Source organism: Atractosteus spatula, chromosome 16, assembly GCF_055471065.1.
Source record: "Atractosteus spatula isolate fAtrSpa1 chromosome 16, fAtrSpa1.hap1, whole genome shotgun sequence".
NCBI lineage: Eukaryota > Metazoa > Chordata > Actinopteri > Semionotiformes > Lepisosteidae > Atractosteus > Atractosteus spatula.
In genome coordinates this window covers 17,555,593-17,577,020 of record NC_142721.1, presented here as the reverse complement: position 1 = coordinate 17,577,020, position 21,428 = coordinate 17,555,593, and the positions used below count along the sequence as shown (strand labels likewise).

The 21,428-nt window shown below is 54.4% G+C and overlaps 1 protein-coding gene across 2 annotated transcripts; it reads left to right on the top strand.

Moving 5' to 3' along the window:
- Window positions 1–167: 167 nt before the first annotated feature.
- On the top strand, window positions 168–17,339 carry pgghg (protein-glucosylgalactosylhydroxylysine glucosidase). 2 transcript variants are annotated; one of them, XM_088934881.1, is made up of 14 exons: window positions 168–493; window positions 1,383–1,753; window positions 2,165–2,375; window positions 2,461–2,896; window positions 2,991–3,110; window positions 4,406–4,537; window positions 6,010–6,121; window positions 6,247–6,319; window positions 6,966–7,102; window positions 8,246–8,379; window positions 8,584–8,679; window positions 16,335–16,432; window positions 16,657–16,868; window positions 17,128–17,339. In XM_088934881.1, the coding sequence occupies exons 2-14, from the start codon at window positions 1,462–1,464 to the stop codon at window positions 17,193–17,195; spliced, it is 2,121 nt and encodes a 706-aa protein (XP_088791007.1). In that variant the 5' UTR covers window positions 168–493; window positions 1,383–1,461; the 3' UTR covers window positions 17,196–17,339. The 2 variants fall into 2 exon arrangements, with proteins under 2 accessions (XP_088791007.1, XP_088791008.1); XM_088934882.1 differs by lacking the exon at window positions 8,584–8,679.
- The last annotated feature ends 4,089 nt before the right edge of the window (window positions 17,340–21,428 follow it).

Sequence of the window (21,428 nt, the reverse complement as noted above, 5' to 3'; positions counted from 1 at the left end):
CTGAATTCTCCTTCCCTGCTGTCTGGACTCCAGATGTGCTCTTCCCTGGCCCGCTGCCCCTCCCCCCTCCTCTCTGTGCGCCTGGGCTCCTAATAAGGGCAGAGGCGCTGCTCTGTAAACATCTGGCGCTGCACCCTTATAAGGACAAGCCGCAGGCACGCGGGCCCGCTTTTCCCAGGGTCTCGCTCCCGCGGACCAGCGGGCTGCCAGGCGGCGCCTGCGTGGCAGCAGCCCGCCCTCTAGCGGCCAGCTGGGGAACTGCGCCGCGGCCGGGGAGTGAAAGTCCAGCCCTCACGGCCGTCCGGCGCGCAGACAGACCGGAGCCGCGGGGCAGTCAGCCGGACTGGGGCAGAGGTGGATGCAGCGAAGGGCTTCGCTACTTCAAGACACCTGAAAGCGACTGTTCTTCCGGCCCGTTGGTCTCTGCCGGCGGGTCCCGCTGCAGGAAACTCGGAGCGCATCCCGGCGGGGAGCGCAGCTGCTCGGGGGACTGGTAAACACGGCGTGCATTGTTATTATTAGGGGACACATTATTGTTATTATTTTTATTATTATAATAATAATTAGTAGTATTAGTATTGTCTTCGTGTCTTTGCCCGCTCAGTTTGCAAACTTTCACTTCCTGCTCGGCTCCTCCTCTCCGTGACGCGTCCGGAGTCGGATTTCCGATTCAAAACTTTTATCTGGCAGTGCTGCCAAAACAAGAACACGAGAATTTCAACAAAAACCTTATTGTCTGTTCCTCAGACTGTGACAGGAGATCACACACTGTATTATTATTATTGAGAGACAGGCTCACTATCTGTTCCTCAGGCTGGGACAGGAGATCACACACTGTATTATTATTGAGAGACAGGCTCACTGTCTGTTCCTCAGGCTGTAACAGGAGATCACACACTGTATTATTAATATTGAGAGACAGGCTCACTGTTCCTCAGGCTGGGACAGGAGATCACACACTGTATTATTATTATTGAGAGACAGGCTCACTGTCTGTTCCTCAGGCTGTGACAGGAGATCACACACTGTATTATTATTATTGAGAGACAGGCTCACTGTTCCTCAGGCTGGGACAGGAGATCACACACTGTATTATTATTATTGAGAGACAGGCTCACTGTCTGTTCCTCAGGCTGTGACAGGAGATCACACACTGTATTATTATTATTGAGAGACAGGCTCACTGTTCCTCAGGCTGGGACAGGAGATCACACACTGTATTATTATTATTGAGAGACAGGCTCACTGTCTGTTCCTCAGGCTGGGACAGGAGATCACACACTGTATTATTATTATTGAGAGACAGGCTCACTGTCTGTTCCTCAGGCTGTGACACTGAGCATCAGGGTGTGTTTGTCCTTGCTGTCTCTCGCCCTGGTCAGACTGTGGACACTGACCCTGCAGACCGGAGGCAGGGCTGCCGTGTTGTGGGTTACCGTGTGTGTGCTGTGTGGGCAGAGCATGAGTGCCAGGCAGAGCCCGCCGGAGTCCCGCCAGCCCGACGCCCATGACGACCCCTACGTCTTCACCGCCGACTCGCTGCCCTCAGACCCGCGCTTCCTGGCCACGGTCGCCAACGGCTACCTGGGCACGCGGGCGTTCGGCAGCGTCCTGCACGTGGGTGGCGTCTACAACGGCCTGGCCGGCGCCTGCCACCGAGCCGACGTGCCCTCGCCCCTGGCCGTGCAGCTGGAGCTGCCCCAGGCCGGCGCTGGCCCCCCGAAACACAGCTACACCCTGGACACGCGTCGAGGTACGAGCCCCCCGGGGCACTCGAGGTGTAAGAACATCACTCTGGGAGGAGCAGGGAGTGAGATACTGAGGGGTGAGATACTGAAGAGTGAGATACTGAGGGGTGAGGAGTGAGATACTGAGGGGTGAGGAGTGAGATACCAAGAGGTGAGATACTGAGGGGTGAGGAGAGAGTTACTGAGGGGTGAGTAGTGAGATACTGAGGGGGGAGATACTGAGGGGTGGGGAGTGAGTTACTGAGGAGTGAGGAGAGAGTTATTGAGGGGTGAGTTACTGAGGGGTGAGGAGAGAGTTATTGAGGGGTGAGATACTGAGGGGTGAGGAGAGAGTTACTGAGGGGTGAGATATGACTCAGCAAGGGGTGAGGAGTGAGTTACAGGGGAGTGAGATATCTCCCTGCCTCCCGCCCCAGGTGTGTTCTCCCACCGCCTCAGCTGCGGCGCTGTCAGTGTCTCCCAGGAGCTGTTCGCTCACCGGGCGCACCCCAACCTGCTGGCCATGGAGCTGAGGGTGGAGCGCAGGGCGACCCCTGGGGAGCCCGTCACCGTGCAGCTCCACAGCGCGTTCGCGCCCCAAAGCGAGGACATCAGCCTCCAGGCGGGACCGGACTTCAGAGGGGGCCGGTGAGGCAGTCGCTGGTGGGGGGCGAGCGCGGGGCGAGCGCGGGGCGAGCGCGGCGTCCGTCACAGCGCCCTGTCTTTCCCTCAGGCACGTGTTTGGACAGACTCTCACTCCAGAGGAGGCTGGAGGACCCCAGCCCCATGTGCACCTGATCTGGACGCCGGTGCCCTCCAGCCTGACGCTGCCCTCTGCGCGGAGTGAGGAATGCTGGGTGTTCCTCACCGCCGTGGCCGACAGCGCCGAGCGCGCTCAGAGCGCCTACGCCCTTGGCCTCTCTCTGATTGGCTCGGGTGACCTGAGCCCCTCCCACTGCCGGGCGTGGGCGGAGCTTTGGCAGGGCTGCGGGGTGGAGCTGGTCGGCCCCTCCCCTTTGAGGCGGGCCGTGATTGGCTGCCTCTACTACCTGCTCAGTGCATTCCCACCCCTACACGACTGCGGCTTCCTGTTCGGGGGGGTCAGCCCCGGCGGCCTGTCCAATGGGAGGAGTGGGCAGGACTACTGGGGCCACGTGTTCTGGGACCAGGTGTGTGTCTCTGCCTGCCTGGTGCAGGCCCGGCTCGAACCCAGCCTCCTGGCCTTGCGGCCTCCCGCCCACCCGCCTGTCTGTGTTTCCGCAGGACACCTGGGTGTACCCCGGGATCGCTCTCTTCTACCCAGAGCTGGCACGCCACGTGCTGGGGTACCGGCTCAGAACCCTGCCAGGGGCAGCAGAGAACGCCAGGGCGCAGGGGTGTGAGGTGAGTGGGGCGCAGGGGTGTCAGGGGTGTCAGGTGAGTGGGGCGTCAGGTTAGTGGGGCGCAAGGGTGTGAGGTGAGTGGGGTGCAGGGGTGTGAGGTTAGTGGGGCGCAGGGGTGTCAGGAGACTGGGGTGTCAGGGGTGTCAGGTTAGTGGGGGGCAGGGGTGTCAGGTGACTGGGGTCTCAGGTTAGTGGGGCACAGGGGCGTCAGGTGAGTGGGACGTCAAGTGAGTGGGGCACAGGGGTGTGAGGTGAGTGGGGTGTCAGGTGAGTGGGGCACAGGGGTGTCAGGTGAGTGGGGCACAGGGGTGTGAGGTTAGTGGGGTGTCAGGTGAGTGGGGCACAGGGGTGTCAGGTGAGTGGGGCACAGGGGTATGAGGTGAGTGGGGTGTCAGGTGAGTGGGGCACAGGGGTGTCAGGTGAGTGGGGCACAGGGGTGTGAGGTGAGTGGGGCGTCAGGTGAGTGGGGCACAGGGGTGTCAGGTGAGTGGGGTGTCAGGTGAGTGGGGCACAGGGGTGTCAGGTGAGTGGGGCACAGGGGTGTGAGGTGAGTGGGGTGTCAGGTGAGTGGGGCACAGGGGTGTCAGGTGAGTGGGGCACAGGGGTATGAGGTGAGTGGGGTGTCAGGTGAGTGGGGCACAGGGGTGTCAGGTGAGTGGGGCACAGGGGTGTCAGGTGAGTGGGGTGTCAGGTGAGTGGGGCACAGGGGTATGAGGTGAGTGGGGTGTCAGGTGAGTGGGGCACAGGGGTGTCAGGTGAGTGGGGCACAGGGGTATGAGGTGAGTGGGGTGTCAGGTGAGTGGGGCACAGGGGTGTCAGGTGAGTGGGGCACAGGGGTATGAGGTGAGTGGGGTGTCAGGTGAGTGGGGCACAGGGGTGTGAGGTGAGTGGGGTGTCAGGGGTGTCAGATGAGTGGGGCACAGGGGTGTCAGGTTGGTGGGGCGCAGGGGTGTCGGGTGAGTGGGGCGTCAGGGGGGGAAGCGTGGGGTGTCAGATGAGTGGGGTGTCAGGTGAGTGGGGTTTCAGGTTAGTGGGGCACAGGGGTGTCAGGTTGGTGGGGCGCAGGGGTGTCGGGTGAGTGGGGCGTCAGGGGGGGAAGCGTGGGGTGTCAGGTGAGTGGGGTGTCGGGTGTCAGGTGAGTGGGGTTTCAGGTTAGTGGGGCACAGGGGTGTCAGGTTGGTGGGGTGTCAGGTTGGTGGGGCGCAGGGGTGTCAGGTGAGTGCGGTATCAGGGGTGTCAGGTGAAGTGCTGTTGTAGTTGTGCAACAGTTGTGTAGCTGTGCTGTTGTGTGTGCAGGGTGTGAAGTTTCCCTGGGAGAGTGCGCTGTCAGGAAAGGAGGTCTGCGAGGAGAAATTGTATGGGCAGCAGGAGATCCACATCAACGGTGATGTCAGCCTGGCCTTCAGACAGTACTTGTACCTGACGCAGGTGTGTGTACTCCCTTATAGACACACTGTCTATGATCTCCTGTGTGTGTACTCACTTAAAGACACTCTGTCTGTGATCACCTGTGTGTGTACTCCCTTATAGACACACTGTCTGTGATCTCCTGTGTGTGTACTCCCTTATAGACACACTGTCTGTGATCACCTGTGTGTGTACTCCCTTATAGACACACTGTCTGTGATCACCTGTGTGTATCCTCCCTTATAGACACACTGTCTGTGATCTCCTGTGTGTGTACTCCCTTATAGACACACTGTCTGTGATCTCCTGTGTGTGTACTCCCTTATAGACACACTGTCTGTGATCTCCTGTGTGTGTACTCCCTTATAGACACACTGTCTGTGATCACCTGTGTGTATCCTCCCTTATAGACACACTGTCTGTGATCTCCTGTGTGTGTACTCCCTTATAGACACACTGTCTATGATCTCCTGTGTGTGTACTCCCTTATAGACACACTGTCTGTGATCACCTGTGTGTGTACTCCCTTATAGACACACTGTCTATGATCTCCTGTGTGTGTACTCCCTTATAGACACACTGTCTGTGATCACCTGTGTGTGTACTCCCTTATAGACACACTGTCTGTGATCTCCTGTGTGTGTACTCCCTTATAGACACGCTGTCTGTGATCACCTGTGTGTGTACTCCCTTACAGACACACTGTCTGTGATCACCTGTGTGTGTACTCCCTTATAGACACACTGTCTGTGATCACCTGTGTGTGTACTCCCTTATAGACACACTGTCTGTGATCACCTGTGTGTGTACTCCCTTATAGACACGCTGTCTGTGATCACCTGTGTGTGTACTCCCTTATAGACACACTGTCTGTGATCTCCTGTGTGTGTACTCCCTTATAGACACACTGTCTGTGATCACCTGTGTGTGTACTCCCTTATAGACACACTGTCTGTGATCTCCTGTGTGTGTACTCCCTTATAGACACACTGTCTGTGATCTCCTGTGTGTGTACTCCCTTATAGACACACTGTCTGTGATCACCTGTGTGTGTACTCCCTTATAGACACACTGTCTGTGATCTCCTGTGTGTGTACTCCCTTATAGACACACTGTCTGTGATCACCTGTGTGTGTACTCCCTTATAGACACACTGTCTGTGATCTCCTGTGTGTGTACTCCCTTATAGACACACTGTCTGTGATCACCTGTGTGTGTACTCCCTTATAGACACGCTGTCTGTGATCACCTGTGTGTGTACTCCCTTATAGACACACTGTCTGTGATCACCTGTGTGTGTACTCCCTTATAGACACACTGTCTGTGATCTCCTGTGTGTGTACTCCCTTATAGACACGCTGTCTGTGATCTCCTGTGTGTGTACTCCCTTATAGACACACTGTCTATGATCTCCTGTGTGTGTACTCCCTTATAGACACACTGTCTGTGATCTCCCTCCCTCTGTCCCTCTCTTGTCCCTCTGTGTGCTGCAGGATCTGGCCCTGTTCAGTGATGCCGGGGGCTGGGAGCTGGTGAAGGCTGTGGCTGAGTACTGGGCATCCAGAGTCGCCTGGAGCAGTGAGGAAGGGAGCTACCACATCAGAGGTATCCATGACACCACAGATATAATGACATCACCGTGTCCTGTGACATCGCTGGTTCTGATTGGAGTAGCAGTAGTGGGGGGTTGAGTCCCAGCCCGGTGCAAGTGCGCCTCTTGTCTGTTTCAGGAGTGATGCCCCCTGACGAATTCCACAGCAGCGTGGACAACTCTGTCTACACCAATGCAGTGGCCAAGCAAAGGTGAGGCAGTCAGCAAAGTTTCAGCGTCTCGTCTGTGTCCTCAGAGTCTCTTCAGCGTCTCATCTGTGTCCTCAGCGTCTCTTCAGTGTCTTGTCTCTGTCTTTAGAGTCTCGTCTGTCTCCTCAGCGTCTGTTCTGTGTCCTCAGAGTCTCTTCAGCGTCTCATCTGTGTCTTCAGAGTCTCCCCAGGGTCTCGTCTGTCTCCTCAGAGCCTCCTCAGGGTCTCGTCTGTGTCCTTGGCGTCTGTTCTGTGTCCTCAGAGTCTCATCTGCCTGTGTCCTCAGGGTCTCTTTTGTGTCCTCAGAGTCTCCTCAGGGTCTCGTCTGTGTTCTCAGGGTGTCGTGTAGTGTGATGTCGTTTGGTGCTGTGGTATCATGCAGTGTGATGTTGTGGTGTGTAGTGTGGTGTTGTGCGGGGTCTTGTGTGCTGTCGTGTGGGGTGTGCTGGTGCATGGTGTTTTGGTGGTGTTGTGTGGGGTGTGGTGTGGTGGAGTGGTGTCGTGCAGGGTGTGGTGGTGTTGTGGTGTGGTGCTGCATGGTGTTTTGGTGGTGCTGTGCGGGGTGCAGGGTGTGGTGTGCTGGTGTGTGGTGGTGGTGTGGTGCGGGGTGTTGTGCGTGTCCCTGTGGGTGAGCTAGTGTCTCTCTCAGTCTCCAGTTTGCGGTGGAGTTGGCCTCTCTCCTGCACATCCCTCCGCCTCCACAGTGGCAGAATATAGCCGATCGGATCAAAATCCCCTTTGACCCGGAGCAGAATTACCACCCTGAGTTTGATGGATACAAGACAGGTGAGAAACAGGATCTGTTTTCGCCTCTCGCACCCTGCCTTGTCTGTCTCTACCTCTTATTTACCTCTTGACCAGTGGAGTACAGGGCTGCTACAGTCCAGTCCTACCAGCTCAGAGACCAGTGGAGTACAGGGCTGCTACATTCCAGTCCTACCAGCTCAGAGACCAGTGGAGTACTGGGCTGCTACAGTCCAGTCCTACCAGCTCAGAGACCAGTGGAGTACAGGGCTGCTACAGTCCAGTCCTACCAGCTCAGAGACCAGTGGAGTACAGGGCTGCTACAGTCCAGTCCTACCAGCTCAGAGACCAGTGGAGTACTGGGCTGCTACAGTCCAGTCCTACCAGCTCAGAGACCAGTGGAGTACAGGGCTGCTACAGTCCAGTCCTACCAGCTCAGAGACCAGTGGAGTACAGGGCTGCTACAGGACTGTGCTACAGTGCTACAGTCCAGTCCTACCAGCTCAGAGACCAGTGGAGTACTGGGCTGCTACAGTCCAGTCCTACCAGCTCAGAGACCAGTGAAGTACAGGGCTGCTACAGTCCAGTCCTACCAGCTCAGAGACCAGTGGAGTACAGGGCTGCTACAGTCCAGTCCTACCAGCTCAGAGACCAGTGGAGTACTGGGCTGCTACAGTCCAGTCCTACCAGCTCAGAGACCAGTGGAGTACAGGGCTGCTACAGTCCAGTCCTACCAGCTCAGAGACCAGTGGAGTACTGGGCTGCTACAGTCCAGTCCTACCAGCTCAGAGACCAGTGGAGTACAGGGATGCTACAGTCCAGTCCTACCAACTCAGAGACCAGTGGAGTACAGGGATGCTACAGTCCAGTCCTACCAGCTCAGAGACCAGTGGAGTACTGGGCTGCTACAGTCCAGTCCTACCAACTCAGAGACCAGTGGAGTACAGGGCTGCTACAGTCCAGTCCTACCAGCTCAGAGACCAGTTGAGTATTGGGCTGCTACAGTCCACTCCTACCGAGCTTGGAGACCAGTGGAGTATAGGGCTGCTACATTCCAGTCCTACCAGCTCAGAGACCAGTAGAGTACAGGGCTGCTACAGTCCTACCCAGCTCAGAGACCAATGGAGTACACTTAGTCCTGTCTCTTTTCTGTCTCTTTTTCATTAAATTTCTCCTCCCTCTCAGGAGAGAAAGTGAAGCAGGCAGATGTTGTGTTGCTGGGGTATCCGCTGGGGTACCCCATGTCTCCAGAGGTCAGAAGGAATGACCTGGAAGTGTATGAGCCAGTGACTGATCCCCAGGGACCAGCAATGACCTGGGTAAGACAGCACAGCACCTCTTGTAGGGAGAGGAGACAGACGGACACTGACCGGCAGACAGACACAGCCCAGTGTGCAAGTCCTGGACAGACACTGACCGATAGACAGACACAGCCCAGTGTGTCGGGGTGTGTGCAGTGGGTTGGGGTCAGACAGACAGAGCCCAGGCTGAAGGGACTGTCTCTCTCTGTCCCTCTGTGTTAGGGGATGTTTGCTGTGGGTTGGCTGGAGCTCAGAGAGGCGTCTCGGGCCCAGGAGCTGTTGATGAGGAATTTCAATAACATCCAGGAGCCCTTCCAGGTGAGAGAATATCTCGGTCTCACCGTCAGCTCATCTGGGAGTTTTGACCTGGCAGTGAAGGCACTGAGGGAGAAGGCACTCAGGGCTTTCTACACAATAAGAAGGAGGCTCTTCAACATCAACCCACCAACAAGAATCTGGCTCCAAATATTTGAAAGTGTAATCCAACCCATTGCCCTATACGGCAGTGAAGTGTGGGGTCCCCTCACAGACCAGGAGTACACTCAATGGGACAAACACCCCACAGAAACTCTGCACATGGAGATCTGTAGAAACATCCTCCGTGTGCAGAGAAAAACACCTAACAACGGGTGCAGGGCCAAATTAGGCCAGAACCCACTATTGATAAACATACAGAAAAGAGTATTAAAGTATTGGCTACACCTAAAAAACAGCGACCAAAATTCCTACCACCACAAAGCCCTGCTGAGCCAAGAGCTGAGCCCAAAACAGAGCCCCCTGAGCCAGCTGGTCCTGAGGCTCACTGACCTGAGCCACACCGACACTAACCAGCATCAGGACAGCACTGCTAGAGCACCACAACTCAGACTCAAACAGCAATATCTCACACACTGGGACACACACACAAACACAACATAAACTAGAATGCTACAGAACCCTAAACAGACAATACACACTAGCCGAAAATTTGACCAAGATAAGAAACAGCAAAAAGAAACCCTGACAAGTACAGGCTCAGTGACCACAGCCTGGCTGCCAGAAAAACTGGACACAGGCAGACCTGGCTGCCCAGAGAGGACAGGCTGTGCTCCCACTGCCAGCGGGGAGAAATAGAGACAGAGGTGCACTTCCTACTGCACTGTGACAGATACTCTGGGATTAGAGAAACATTCTTCCCTAAACTCAGAAATCTAGTCCCAGAGTTTCCACACCTGCCAGAATCACAACGGGTCCCAATCCTACTGGGAGAGGGAGGAGGGAACTCAGTTGAACTGGCAGCCCAGTATGTGATCTCCTGTCACAGCCTGAAGAACAGTAAGCCCGTCTCTCAATAATGCTCCATACGTTTACAGTATATGTCAATATTTTATGATGCGTCTTTGTTGTAAATGTCTGTAATACAGTCATGTGAAAAAGAAAGTACACCCTCTATCAATTCTATGGTTTTATCTATCAGGAAATAAAAAATCATCTGGTCCTGACCAGGTCCTAGAATTAGGTAAATCTAACCTCAGGTGACAAACAACAGATTCCACTATGTCATTATTTACTGTACTTAACAAACAATAAGCCAACGTGCAGAAGTCATGTGTGAAAAACTAAATACACCCCATGATTCAGTAGCTTGTACAGCCACCTTTAGCTGCAATAACGTGAAGTAATTGTTTTCTGTATGAGTTTATTAGTCTCTCACATCGTTTGGGAGGAGTTTTGGCCCACTCGTCTTTACAACATTGCTTCAGCTCAGTGATGTTTGAGGACATCCGTTCATGTGCAGTTCTCGGTCCCGCCCCAGCATCTCAATGGGGTTGAGGTCTGGACCTTGACTTGGCCATTCCTACACCTTGATTCTTTTCTTTTTCAGCCATCCAGTCGTAGATTTGCTGGTGTGCTTGGGATCATTGTCCTGTTGCATGACCCAGTTTCGGCCAAGCTGTTGGACAGATGGCCTCACATTTGCGTCTAGAATACTTGGGTGTAAAGAGGAGGTCATGGTCGACTCGATGACTGCAAGGTGCAAAACACACCCAAATCATCACCCCTCCACCACCGTGCTGTCACGAGCACCAGCCTGCCCAGACCAGCCCCCAAGAGAGCTGACCAGTCCAGGCCGCAGGGCGATAATTACAAGCGCCGCCACACGTGTTCACTCAGCACCAGACGCCCTACCATGCGGCAGGCTGCGGTATTTAAGCCTCTCGAACCCGCTTCCCGCCGCTCAGTATTGAGTTAACTCCCTGAGAGCTCTACCTAGCGATTCCTAAACCTTGTGTCACTCTGGATTTTGCCATCGGACTTCGGACCCCGCCTCTCGACTGGGATTGTTTGCCACCTGCGTATGGCCTGGTTTTCGACCTTCCTTTCTCCCTCTGACCACGATCTCGCCTCTGGATTCGGATTGGTTGTTGCCGTGACTACCGGCTACTCCTGCGGCTGCACAGGATCCTTGTCTCCTCTCCAGAGTATCCCGACAGAATACCGAGAGTACCGCGGACGCTCAAGCTCTTCGCTCCCTTCTCCAGCAGCACTCCCAAGCCCTCTCCCAGCTACAGCTGTCCGTTCTGCATCTCACCAATCACGTCGCCTGGCTTTCGTCCCCCCGGTGCCCCCGTTCCCCATGCCGTCCCCTGCAGTGTCTTCCTCACAAGCCTCGGCCCCACCCTCCACTCCCCCAATCGTACCGTTTGTTCTCCCGGAGAAACATGACGGTAATCCTGCTGGTTGCAGAGGCTTCATTGCTCAGTGCTTTCTCTCCTTTCAATTGTATCCCGAGCGTTTTCCTACGTCAGGGGGAGCAGATTGGATTTGCGTTCTCCCTGCTTACAGGCAAGGCTCTGGATTGGTCATCTGTCTAGCTGGCCAGGGGAGACTGTCAACTCGCGGATTTTCGTAGTTTTGCGGATCGTCTCCAGGCGCGCTTTTCGCAGAACAACCTGGACTTGATTCACCTGCGGCTCTCAGCACTTCAGCAGGGCGACAGACCACTACAGGACTCCTGGAGGAATTTCAGTCCCTCGCCTGCCTGGAACCCGGAGGCTCTTGTCTGTCTCTTCTGTAAGGGACTGTCGGAGGAGTTGAAGGACCACCCCGTGCTCACGCCAATCCACTCCCAGTCCCTTGACGCGGCGATCTCTCAGGTTCTCGAACTGGACAGCCGTATTAGAATTCGGAGAGCAGAGAGACACCCGGGAAGCAGACATGGCCGTCCGGAGGGGTCGCTCCCTGCACTGCCAGCTCTGCCGCATGCTCCTCTCTCCTCTCAGGAAAAGGAAAGGTGCCGCCGAGAGGGACGATGCCCGTACTGTGCTTCTTCAAACCATCTGCTTGCTACCTGTCCTCCGAGTTTGCTCCTCGAGCTCTCCCGCGGCCTACAGCTAGGGTCAGTAGCGCTGTCGTTTCTCCAGCCTCTTCTGGCTCTCCGTTCCCGGCTGAGCTGTCGTGGTCCGATACTCACCTTCCCCCGTCGGTCTTCGTTGACTCAGGTGCAGAAGGAACATTCGTAGACGCCTCTTTCGCCAAACGTTGGAATATCCCTGTGGTTTCCGTGTCGCCCCTGGTCAACATTCAAGCACTAGATGGCTCTCCGCTCACCCCTGCTCAGATTACCCTGCAAGCCATCCCCCTCTCTCTCAGGGTTGGGGCCACACACACCGAGGATATTTCATTTCTACTCCTGGACTCGCCTGCCTACCCGCTGATCCTGGGCCTTCCCTGGCTCAAAAGACACGACCCCCACATCTCCTGGGCCAAGAATGAGATCATTGCCTGGAGCCATGCCTGCCGTACCAGTTGTTGTCGCCTCCCTGTTAAGGTCTCTGCAGCTGTACTCCCCGGGGACGCTCCATCTTCCATCCCACCACAATATGTGCACTTGACACAGGCCTTCGATAAACAGCGGGCTCTCTCGCTGCCCCCTCGCCGGAGCTGCGACTGCGCGATACAATTCCTGCCAGGAACCCTCCCGCCCAGGGGTCGCATTTACCCTCTAACCCAAACGGAGAATCAGGCCCTGCAGGACTACATTAAGGAAGCCCTGGACTCAGGCTTTATTCGCCCCTCCTCTTCTCCTGCCTGTGCCGGTTTCTTTTTCATTGAGAAGAAGGATGGCTCCTTGCACCCATGTATCGACTACAGGGGCTTGAACTCCATTACGGTTAATCATCGCTACCCCCTGCCGCCAATTCCAGCGGCTTTGGAGTCCTTACAGGGAGCCTCCATCTTTTCGAAATTAGATCTGCGGGGGGCTTATAATCTGATCAGGATACGGGAAGGGGACGAGTGGAAGACGGCCTTTATGACCACGCACGGGCATTACGAGTATCAAGTCATGCCCTTTGGCCTCGTTAATGCCCCGGCAGTCTTCCAGTCCTTTATGAATGACATCTTCAGGGACATTATTGGCAACTTTGTTTTGGTATATCTGGATGACATTCCGATTTTTTCCCCACCGACTCTCAGGATCATGTCCGTCACGTCCAGGAGGTGTTGTCCAGATTGATCGACAACAGGCTCTGCGCTAAGCTGGAGAACTGTGTGTTTCATGTCTCTAAGATGCACTTCCTGGGCTACATCATTTCTCCCCTGGGGGTGGAGATGGACTCGTCTAAGGTAGCCACTATTAACGGCTGGCCAGTCCCGCGCAATCTGAAGCAGATCCAACGTTTTCTGGGTTTTGCTCATTTTTACAGGCGCTTCATTAAGAACTTTAGCTCCGTTGTTGCGCCCATCACTGCCTTGACTCATAACCGACCTGGCCGGGGTAAGTGGAACCCGGAGGCTGACAAGGCTTTCCTACGCCTAAAGCACCTCTTCAGCTCAGCTCCACTTCTTCGTCACCCGGATCCCTCCCGGCCTTTCGTGGTGGAAGTTGACATCTCTGCCTATGGGGTTGGTGCAGTCCTCTCCCAGTGCCATGAAGAAGGACACGTTCTGCATGTGTTTCTTCTCCAAGAAGCTCTCTCCTGCCGAGGTGAACTACAATGTGGGTAATCGCGAGCTCCTCGCAATCAAGCTGGCCCTCGAGGAATGGAGACATTGGCTGGAGGAGGCTCAACATCCCTTTGTTATAATCACAGTGTCACGACCACTAACCGGCCCAGACCAGCTCCTAAGAGGACTAATCAGTTCCAGCAGCAGGGTGATAATTACAAACGCCGCCGGCTGCATTATTTAAGCCTCCCTTACCCGCCTATCGCTGCTCGGTATTGAGTTCACTTCGTGTTGCTCTACCTAGCGTTTCTTTCCCTTTTGCCTTACTGGAATTTCTGACTTCACCTTTTGCCTTCGGACTCCGGTTCTCGTCTCGCCCCTTGGATTGTTTGCTACCTGTGACTATTTTCGGAATTGACCCTGCCGCTCTTGTTTCGACCACGAACCTGTCTCACGTTCTGAATTGTTTGCCACCAGTGCCTTTACCGGATCTTGACCTACGGACTACGACTCAGCTCCTGGTTTTGCTCTGTTCGCTTACTCACCTCCCAAGGACTCCTGCATCTGCATCGGATCCTTTTCACCACAACCTAGCCGCGTTACACACAGACCACAAGAACCTGGCCTACATCCAATCAGCTAAACGCCTCAACTCGCGTCAGGCTCGCTGGTCCCTGTTCTTCTCACGCTTCAATTTCGCGATTACCTATACGCCTGGATCTAAGAATGGGAGGGCTGACGCACTCTCCCGACTCCACGACCCCCCGGATCTGGACTACGCACCTGAACCGATAATCTCGACCAACCGTGCTGTGGCAGTGGTTCACTGCTCCATCGAGGATCAAGTCAGGTGGGAACTGGACAGGACTGCCATCCCTCTCCGTTGTCCCGCGGATAAACTCTTCGTTGTGGACAATTTACGTTCGGCAGTGTTGCAGTGGGGTTATGACTCCCAGTTCGCAGGCCATCCTGGGGTCAGACGTACTCTGGACCTCCTGAACGGGGACTTCTGGTGGCCTACCATGAGAGCTGATGTCGCCGACTATATTCGGGCATGTCCGACCTGTGCCAGAACCAAGACCCTACGTGCCAGGAAAATGGGTCTCCTTCACCCCCTCCTGGTCCCCTACCGCCCCTGGTCTCACATTGCAGTGGATTTCATCACGGACCTCCCGAACAGTCAAGGTAATACGGTAATCATAGTGGTCTCCGATCGCTTCTCCAAATCGGCCCACTTTGTTCCCCTCCCAGCATTACCCACAGCCCAGGAGATGGCAGTGCTGTTTGTCCAGCAGGTCTTTCACCTACACGGTTTGCCCAGGGACGTGGTCTCTGACAGAGGCCCCCCAATTTGTCTCTGCCTTTTGGAAAGCCTTCTGTCAAGCCCTGGGCACTCATGTGTCGTTAACCTCGGGATACCACCCTGAAGCCAACAGACAGGTGGAAAGAACTAATCAAAGCCTCCTTTCATTTCTCAGAGCCTTCACCTCCTCTTGTGCATAATGACCAGACATCTCCACTTTGGTCTCGTCTGTCCAAAGGACGTTGTTCCAAAAAATCTTGTGGTTTGTTCAGATGCAACTTTACAAACCTACACCGTGCTGCCATGTTCTTCTTGGGGAGAAGGGGCTCACTCCTGGCTAACCTTCCATGAAAGCCATACTTGTTCAGTCTTTTTCTGATCGTGCTGTCATGAACTTCAACATTTAACATGTTGTCCAAGGCCTGTAGATCTCTAGATGTAGCTCTTGGGTTCTTTGCGATTTCTCTGAGCATTATACGGTCTGACCTTGGGATGAATTTGCTGAGACGCCCACTTCTGGGGAGATTGGCAGCTGTCTTGAATGTTCTCCATTTGTAAATAATCCTTCTCACTGGAGAATGATGGATTCCAGATTGTTTGGAAATAGCCTTATAGCCCTTCCCAGATTGATGAGCAGCAGCAATTGCTTCTCTGAGTTCATTGCTGATGTCTTTTCTCCTTGGCCTGGTGTTAACACACACCTGAATGATCCAGATGACCAAACTGCCAAAGGTTCTGCTTTTATACAGGTGGTCACCCTTCCTGATGATCAACTAATCAAGTGCATTTGATTAGCAGCGCCTGGCTGCCAATTACCTTCTTAATCCTATGGAAGCAGTAAGGGTGTACTTAAATTCTCCCACATGGTTTCTGCATTTTGGCTTACTTTCTGTTGAATAAATAATGACATAGTGAAATCTGTTATGTGTTGTGTATTATCTGAGGCTAGATTTGTCTAATTATGGAAGTTGGTGAGGACTAGACGATTGTTATTTATGCCCTGATTTGTAAAACCATTGAATTGAAAGAGGGTGTACTTTCTTTTTCACATGACTGTATGTCTGTAGGTTTTAATTTATTTTTATTTTTTATTTTTTGTTTTGTTTCATGTTAATTTTATTTATTTTTTTTGCTTTGGCAACACTGACTATACCCATCGGTCATGCCAATAAGGCACCTTGAATTGAATTGAGAGAGCAAGCAGTGTGTCCAAAGCTCCCATTTCTCTCCTGTCTCTCTCTCCGAGTGTGGAGTCAGTGTGTCTCCTGTCTCTCTCTCCGAGTGTGGAGTCAGTGTGTCTCCTGTCTCTCTCCGGGTGTGGAGTCAGTGTGCCTCCTGTCTCTCTCTCCAGGTGTGGAGTCAGTGTGTCTCCTGTCTCTCTCTCTCCGGGTGTGGAGTCAGTGTGTCTCCTGTCTCTCTCCGGGTGTGGAGTCAGTGTGTCTCCTGTCTCTCTCTCCAGGTGTGGAGTCAGTGTGTCTCCTGTCTCTCTCTCCAAGTGTAGAGTCAGTGTGTCTCCTGTCTCTCTCCGGGTGTGGAGTCAGTGTGTATCCCGTCTGTCTCCAGGTGTGGAGTCAGTGTGTCTCTTGTCTCTCTCTCCGGGTGTGGAGTCAATGTGTCTCTTGTCTCTCTCTACGGGTGTGGAGTCAGTGTGTCTCCTGTCTCTCTCCAGGTGTGGAGTCAGTGTGTCTCTTGTCTCTCTCTCTACGGGTGTGGAGTCAGTGTGTCTCCTGTCTCTCTCCAGGTGTGGTCTGAGGGCTCCGATGGCTCAGGGACAGTGAACTTCCTGACCGGGATGGGCGGGTTCCTGCAGGCTGTGCTGTTTGGATACACAGGATTCCGGTTGGCATTGTGTGCCTGTCCCTGTGTGTGTCTGTCTGTCCCTTTGTGGTCACTGAGCCTGTCCTCTCTGGGCAGCCAGGTGTGCCTGTGTCCAGTCTCTCTGGCCAGGCTGTGGTCACTGAGCCTGTCCTCTCTGAGCAGCCAGGTGTGCCTGTGTCCAGTCTCTCTGGCCAGGCTGTGGTCACTGAGCCTGTCCTCTCTGTTTCTCTCTCTTGCTTCTGCAGCATTAAGAAGGACTGCCTGACCTTTGACCCCGTGTTGCCGGACGACATCCCAGAGCTGCGGCTCAGGGGTGTGTGTTACCTTGGCAACAAGCTGGAGTGGGTGTTCGGGGGGAGCAAGGTGCGCGTGGGGGTGACGGCGCTGTGGGGAGCCCCACACTGCCCCCTGCAGGTCATCGAGAGGCGTACAGGACAGAGCTTCCCCCTGGTGCTGGGTATGTCCTGGGGGTTTGGGGAGGGGGTCCCCTGCACAGCTGCAGCCCCGAGATCAGTCAGATCCCCAGAACCGCTGAGAGCGAGGAAGAGACTGGCGCTGCCCGCCGAGCAAGGTCCTGGCAGGACCACTGAGCAAGGTCCCGGCAGGACCGCGCCGCCTGCTGAGCAAGGTCCCGGCAGGACCACTGAGCAAGGTCCCGGCAGGACCGTGCCACCCGCTGTGCCCCCTGCTGTAACGGCTGTCATTTGTCTTTCCAGGGAAGCCGGTCTCTATTCCCCTTGGAGCAGGAGAGCTCCGCAGGCAGGCCAGCTGCTGGCCTCTGTAGCTCTCGGAGTGCCACAGTCAGCGTCTCCAGAGCCACACCACTCAGGAGCCTCTGCCCCGACCCCCCGACCCCTGGTCTGCTCCATCTCCTGCCCCTCCAGCCCTCAGAGCAGGGCCTGATCTCAATAAAACACAGTGATCTGTACGTATGTCTGAGCCTGGTCTGTTCACACCTGCACAGCCTCTCACACACGTGGACAGACACTGTCTGTACACACCTGGACAGCCTCTCACACAACTGGACAGGCTCTCACTGCAGACCCTGTCTGTACACACCTGGACAGCCTCTCACACACCTGGACAGACTCTCACTGCAGACCCTGTCTGTACACACCTGGACAAACTCTTACACACCTGGACAGACTCTCACACACCTGGACAGACTCTCACTGCAGACCCTGTCTGTACACACCTGGACAGACTCTCACACACCTGGACAGACTGTCACTGCAGACCCTGTCTGTACACACCTGGACAGCCTCTCACACACCTGGACAAACTCTCACTGCAGACCCTGTCTGTACACACCTGGACAAACTCTCACACACCTGGACAGACTGTCACTGCAGACCCTGTCTGTACACACCTGGACAGACTCTCACACACCTGGACAGACTCTCACTGCAGACCCTGTCTGTACACACCTGGACAAACTCTCACACACCTGGACAGACTGTCACTGCAGACCCTGTCTGTACACACCTGGACAAACTCTCACACACCTGGACAGACTGTCACTGCAGACCCTGTCTGTACACACCTGGACAGACTCTCACACACCTGGACAGACTCTTACACACCTGGACAGCCTCTCACACACCTGGACAAACTCTCACTGCAGATCCTGTCTGTACACACCTGGACAAACTCTCACACACCTGGACAGACTGTCACTGCAGACCCTGTCTGTACACACCTGGACAGACTGTCACTGCAGACCCTGTCTGTACACACCTGGACAGACTCTCACACACCTGGACAAACTCTCACTGCAGACCCTGTCTGTACACACCTGGACAGACTCTCACACACCTGGACAGACTCTCACTGCAGACCCTGTCTGTACAAGCCTGCACAGCCTCTTACATGCCTGGACAGACTCTTACATACCTGTCTACACCTGGTGAACTGTATCCTCCAGGTAGATAATAATATCCAGTACATAAGCTCATCTCAGCTGTGTGCGACGGGACTGCCCAGTGTTTCTCCAGTGCAGGTCTCTTTTCTGGGACAAGCCACGCCTTCCCCCAATCAGGGTTCGGAGTTTGCTAGAGTGAGGCAGGACTCTCAGCATAGCGGCTTGCTGATTGGCTCCTTTAAAGCAGAGGAGAGGAGGGGCGGGGTCTAGGAGGAGGGGCAGAGTAGAGGAGAGTACTGCCTTGTGTGCATGTGCTCTGGAATTCTTCTTTGCGCCAGTCTCTCAGGACATGCACAGTACTGCGGACAACACCACACGATGTAGACAGTACACTACAAACATAATAAATAATAACAACAGGAACAATAAACGTGTTGTGGAGAACAGTAAATGGACAGTAGTGAAAAACACGTGGTAGCCCATGCGAAGGTGCGGAGCGCAGACCTGCAGTCAGCTGTTGAGGACGCGCTCTGCAGTGGGATAGAAGCTGTTCTTGGGTCTAGTGGTCTGTGCTTTAACAGTGCGGTACCGCTTGCCAGAGCGCAGGAGGAGAACGGTCTGTGGCCAGGCTGGTTGGGATCCTGAATGATGGATGGGGCTTTATCGTGACAGCGGATGGTGAGAATCTCACCAACTGACGGTCGATCACATCCTATAATCCTCTGTGCCCTTGCCCTTGCCAGCTGGGCCGGCTGCTCTGTGGGGTTTCACTCTCTTGAAGGCTCTGCACACGTTCACCGAGCTGTAACACACAGTCTCCCGGCTCACCGGGGCCCTGGTAGCTCTTGGTGTTCAGAACCTCAGAGCAGGAGGGCCAGGTGTTCAGTTGCTCGGAGCCTCAGAGCGGCAGGGCCAGGTGTTCAGCTGCTCGGAGCTTCAGAGCAGGAGGGCCAGGTGTTCAGCTGCTCGGAGCTTCAGAGCAGGAGGGCCAGGTGTTCAGCTGCTTGGAGCCTCAGAGCAGGAGGGCCAGGTGTTCAGCTGCTCGGTGTTCGGAGCCTCAGAGTGGGAGGGCCAGGTGTTCAGCTGCTCTGAGCTTCAGAGCGAGAGGGCCAGGTGTTCAGCTGCTTGGTGCTCGGAGCCTCAAAGCTGGAGGGACAGGTGTTCAGCTGCTCGGAGCCTCAGAGCAGGAGGGCCAGGTGTTCAGCTGCTTGGAGCCTCAGAGCAGGAGGGCCAGGTGTTCAGCTGCTCAGTGTTCAGAGCCTCAGAGCGAGAGGGCCAGATGTTCAGCTCCTCTGGTAGAGATGCCTCAGGGGAGGAGATACTGCTGCTCTTGCCTTGACAGTCTGTGACAGCCTGCAGGCCTTGAGCCGCCCCCAGGCTGGTTTTCCAGTGTGTCCTTGTATTCCTGCTTCTCCAGGTCGGACCTTGATGTGTTATACAGTTCTCCGTCTCCTGATTGGAAGGCAGAAGACTGTGCTCGAAGTTTGTAGTGAATGTCTTTGTTCATCCAGGGCTTCTGATTGGGATATTATCCGGATCATCCTGGTAGGAACAGCTCTGTCCACACAGTAACTGGTGAAGGATGTGACCACCTCTGTATACTCATCTGGATCAGTGGATGAATCTTTGAATGCACACCCATCAGTCATTTCAAAACAGTCTTCTTCGTATGTGACACCAGAAGAAGGCTCCACAGCCGAAAAGTTATGTTTCTTTTCTTCTTTTTCAGCAGAATAAACCTTTCTTGTTCCTTTGCAGCCTACGCCTGCTGACGCAGCTCATTACTTGAACTACTTCAAAAAACTCTGCGAGTCCTTGCTCCGCGCTGCCAGGTCTCTCCTGCAGGGGGCGCTCTTTAGCTTCTGCTGGTAAACAGGAAGAAGGAGCACGGAAGCGTGGTGTGACCGTGATCCAGTGTGTTATTGCCTCTGTATGGAACGGAGACGTGTTGAAAGTGCTTTGGTAGCACGTTTTTAAGGTTGCAGCGGTTAAAGTCCCCGGCCGCGGTAGAAACAGCTGTCGGGTGCGTGTTTTCGTATTTGCTGATAACGCTGCACAGCTGGCCGAGTCTTTATAACAGCTGTAATCAGGTATTCCAGATTAGATGAGCAAGATCTGTAGAGTAGAAGAGTTTTGAAGGCAAAATACGTGTCCCCTGACCGCAGGTTCGATAACTTCTCAAACGGTCAAGGATAAAGATGCACACAACACGACAGAGTCACATCGCGGTAAAAGCGCACTTCGACTGCCCGTGTGTCACAGTAACCTCTGCCAGAAGGAACACGCTGTATACTCGTAGCCACGACACTGAAAACATTGCGGTCGTTTAAAGAGTCTTTTCTAGGCTGTTCGGATCCCGGTAACCGGCCTTTCAACACGTCATCTGCTGATGGGAATACTGTACCTGTCTTTACTGATGCATTATAATGTCATCACTGGGTCAGCTCTACTGCACTGGGACTGTAGCCCCTACTGTAACAGGACTGTCCTACTGCACTGGGACTGTAGCTCCTACTGTAACAGGACTGTCCTACTGTACTGGGACTGTAGCCCCTACTGTAACAGGACTGTCCTACTGCACTGGGACTGTAGCTCCTACTGTAACAGGACTGTTCTACTGCACTGGGACTGTAGCTCCTATTGTAACAGGACTGTCCTACTGCACTGGGACTGTAGCTCCTACTGTAACAGGACTGTCCTACTGTACTGGGACTGTAGCTCCTATTGTAACAGGACTGTTCTACTGCACTGGGACTGTAGCTCCTACTGTAACAGGACTGTCCTACTGCACTGGGACTGTAGCCCCTACTGTAACTGGACTGTCCTACTGTACTGGGACTGTAGCCCCTGCTGTAACAGGACTGTCCTACTGCACTGGGACTGTAGCCCCTACTGTAACAGGACTGTCCTACTGCACTGGGACTGTAGCCCCTACTGTAACAGGACTGTCCTACTGTACTGGGACTGTAGCTCCTACTGTAACGAGACTGTCCTACTGCATTTCGACTGTAGCTCCTACTGTAACAGGACTGTTCTACTGTACTGGGTCTGTAACTAATATTGTAACAGGACTGTGTTACTGTAATGGGACTGTAGCTGCTATTCTAATAAAATGATCCTGCTGTAACATGTAACATTCAGTTTTAGGGAGATGTC

Coding starts and splice junctions, on each gene's coding strand:
- pgghg (XM_088934881.1), top strand. CDS start 1,462: ATGAGTGCCAGGCAGAGCCCGCCGGAGTCCCGCCAGCCCGACGCCCAT. Junction 6,320..6,965: donor AATGCAGTGGCCAAGCAAAG/GTGAGGCAGTCA, acceptor TGTCTCTCTCAG/TCTCCAGTTTGCGGTGGAGT. Junction 16,433..16,656: donor TTTGGATACACAGGATTCCG/GTTGGCATTGTG, acceptor TTGCTTCTGCAG/CATTAAGAAGGACTGCCTGA.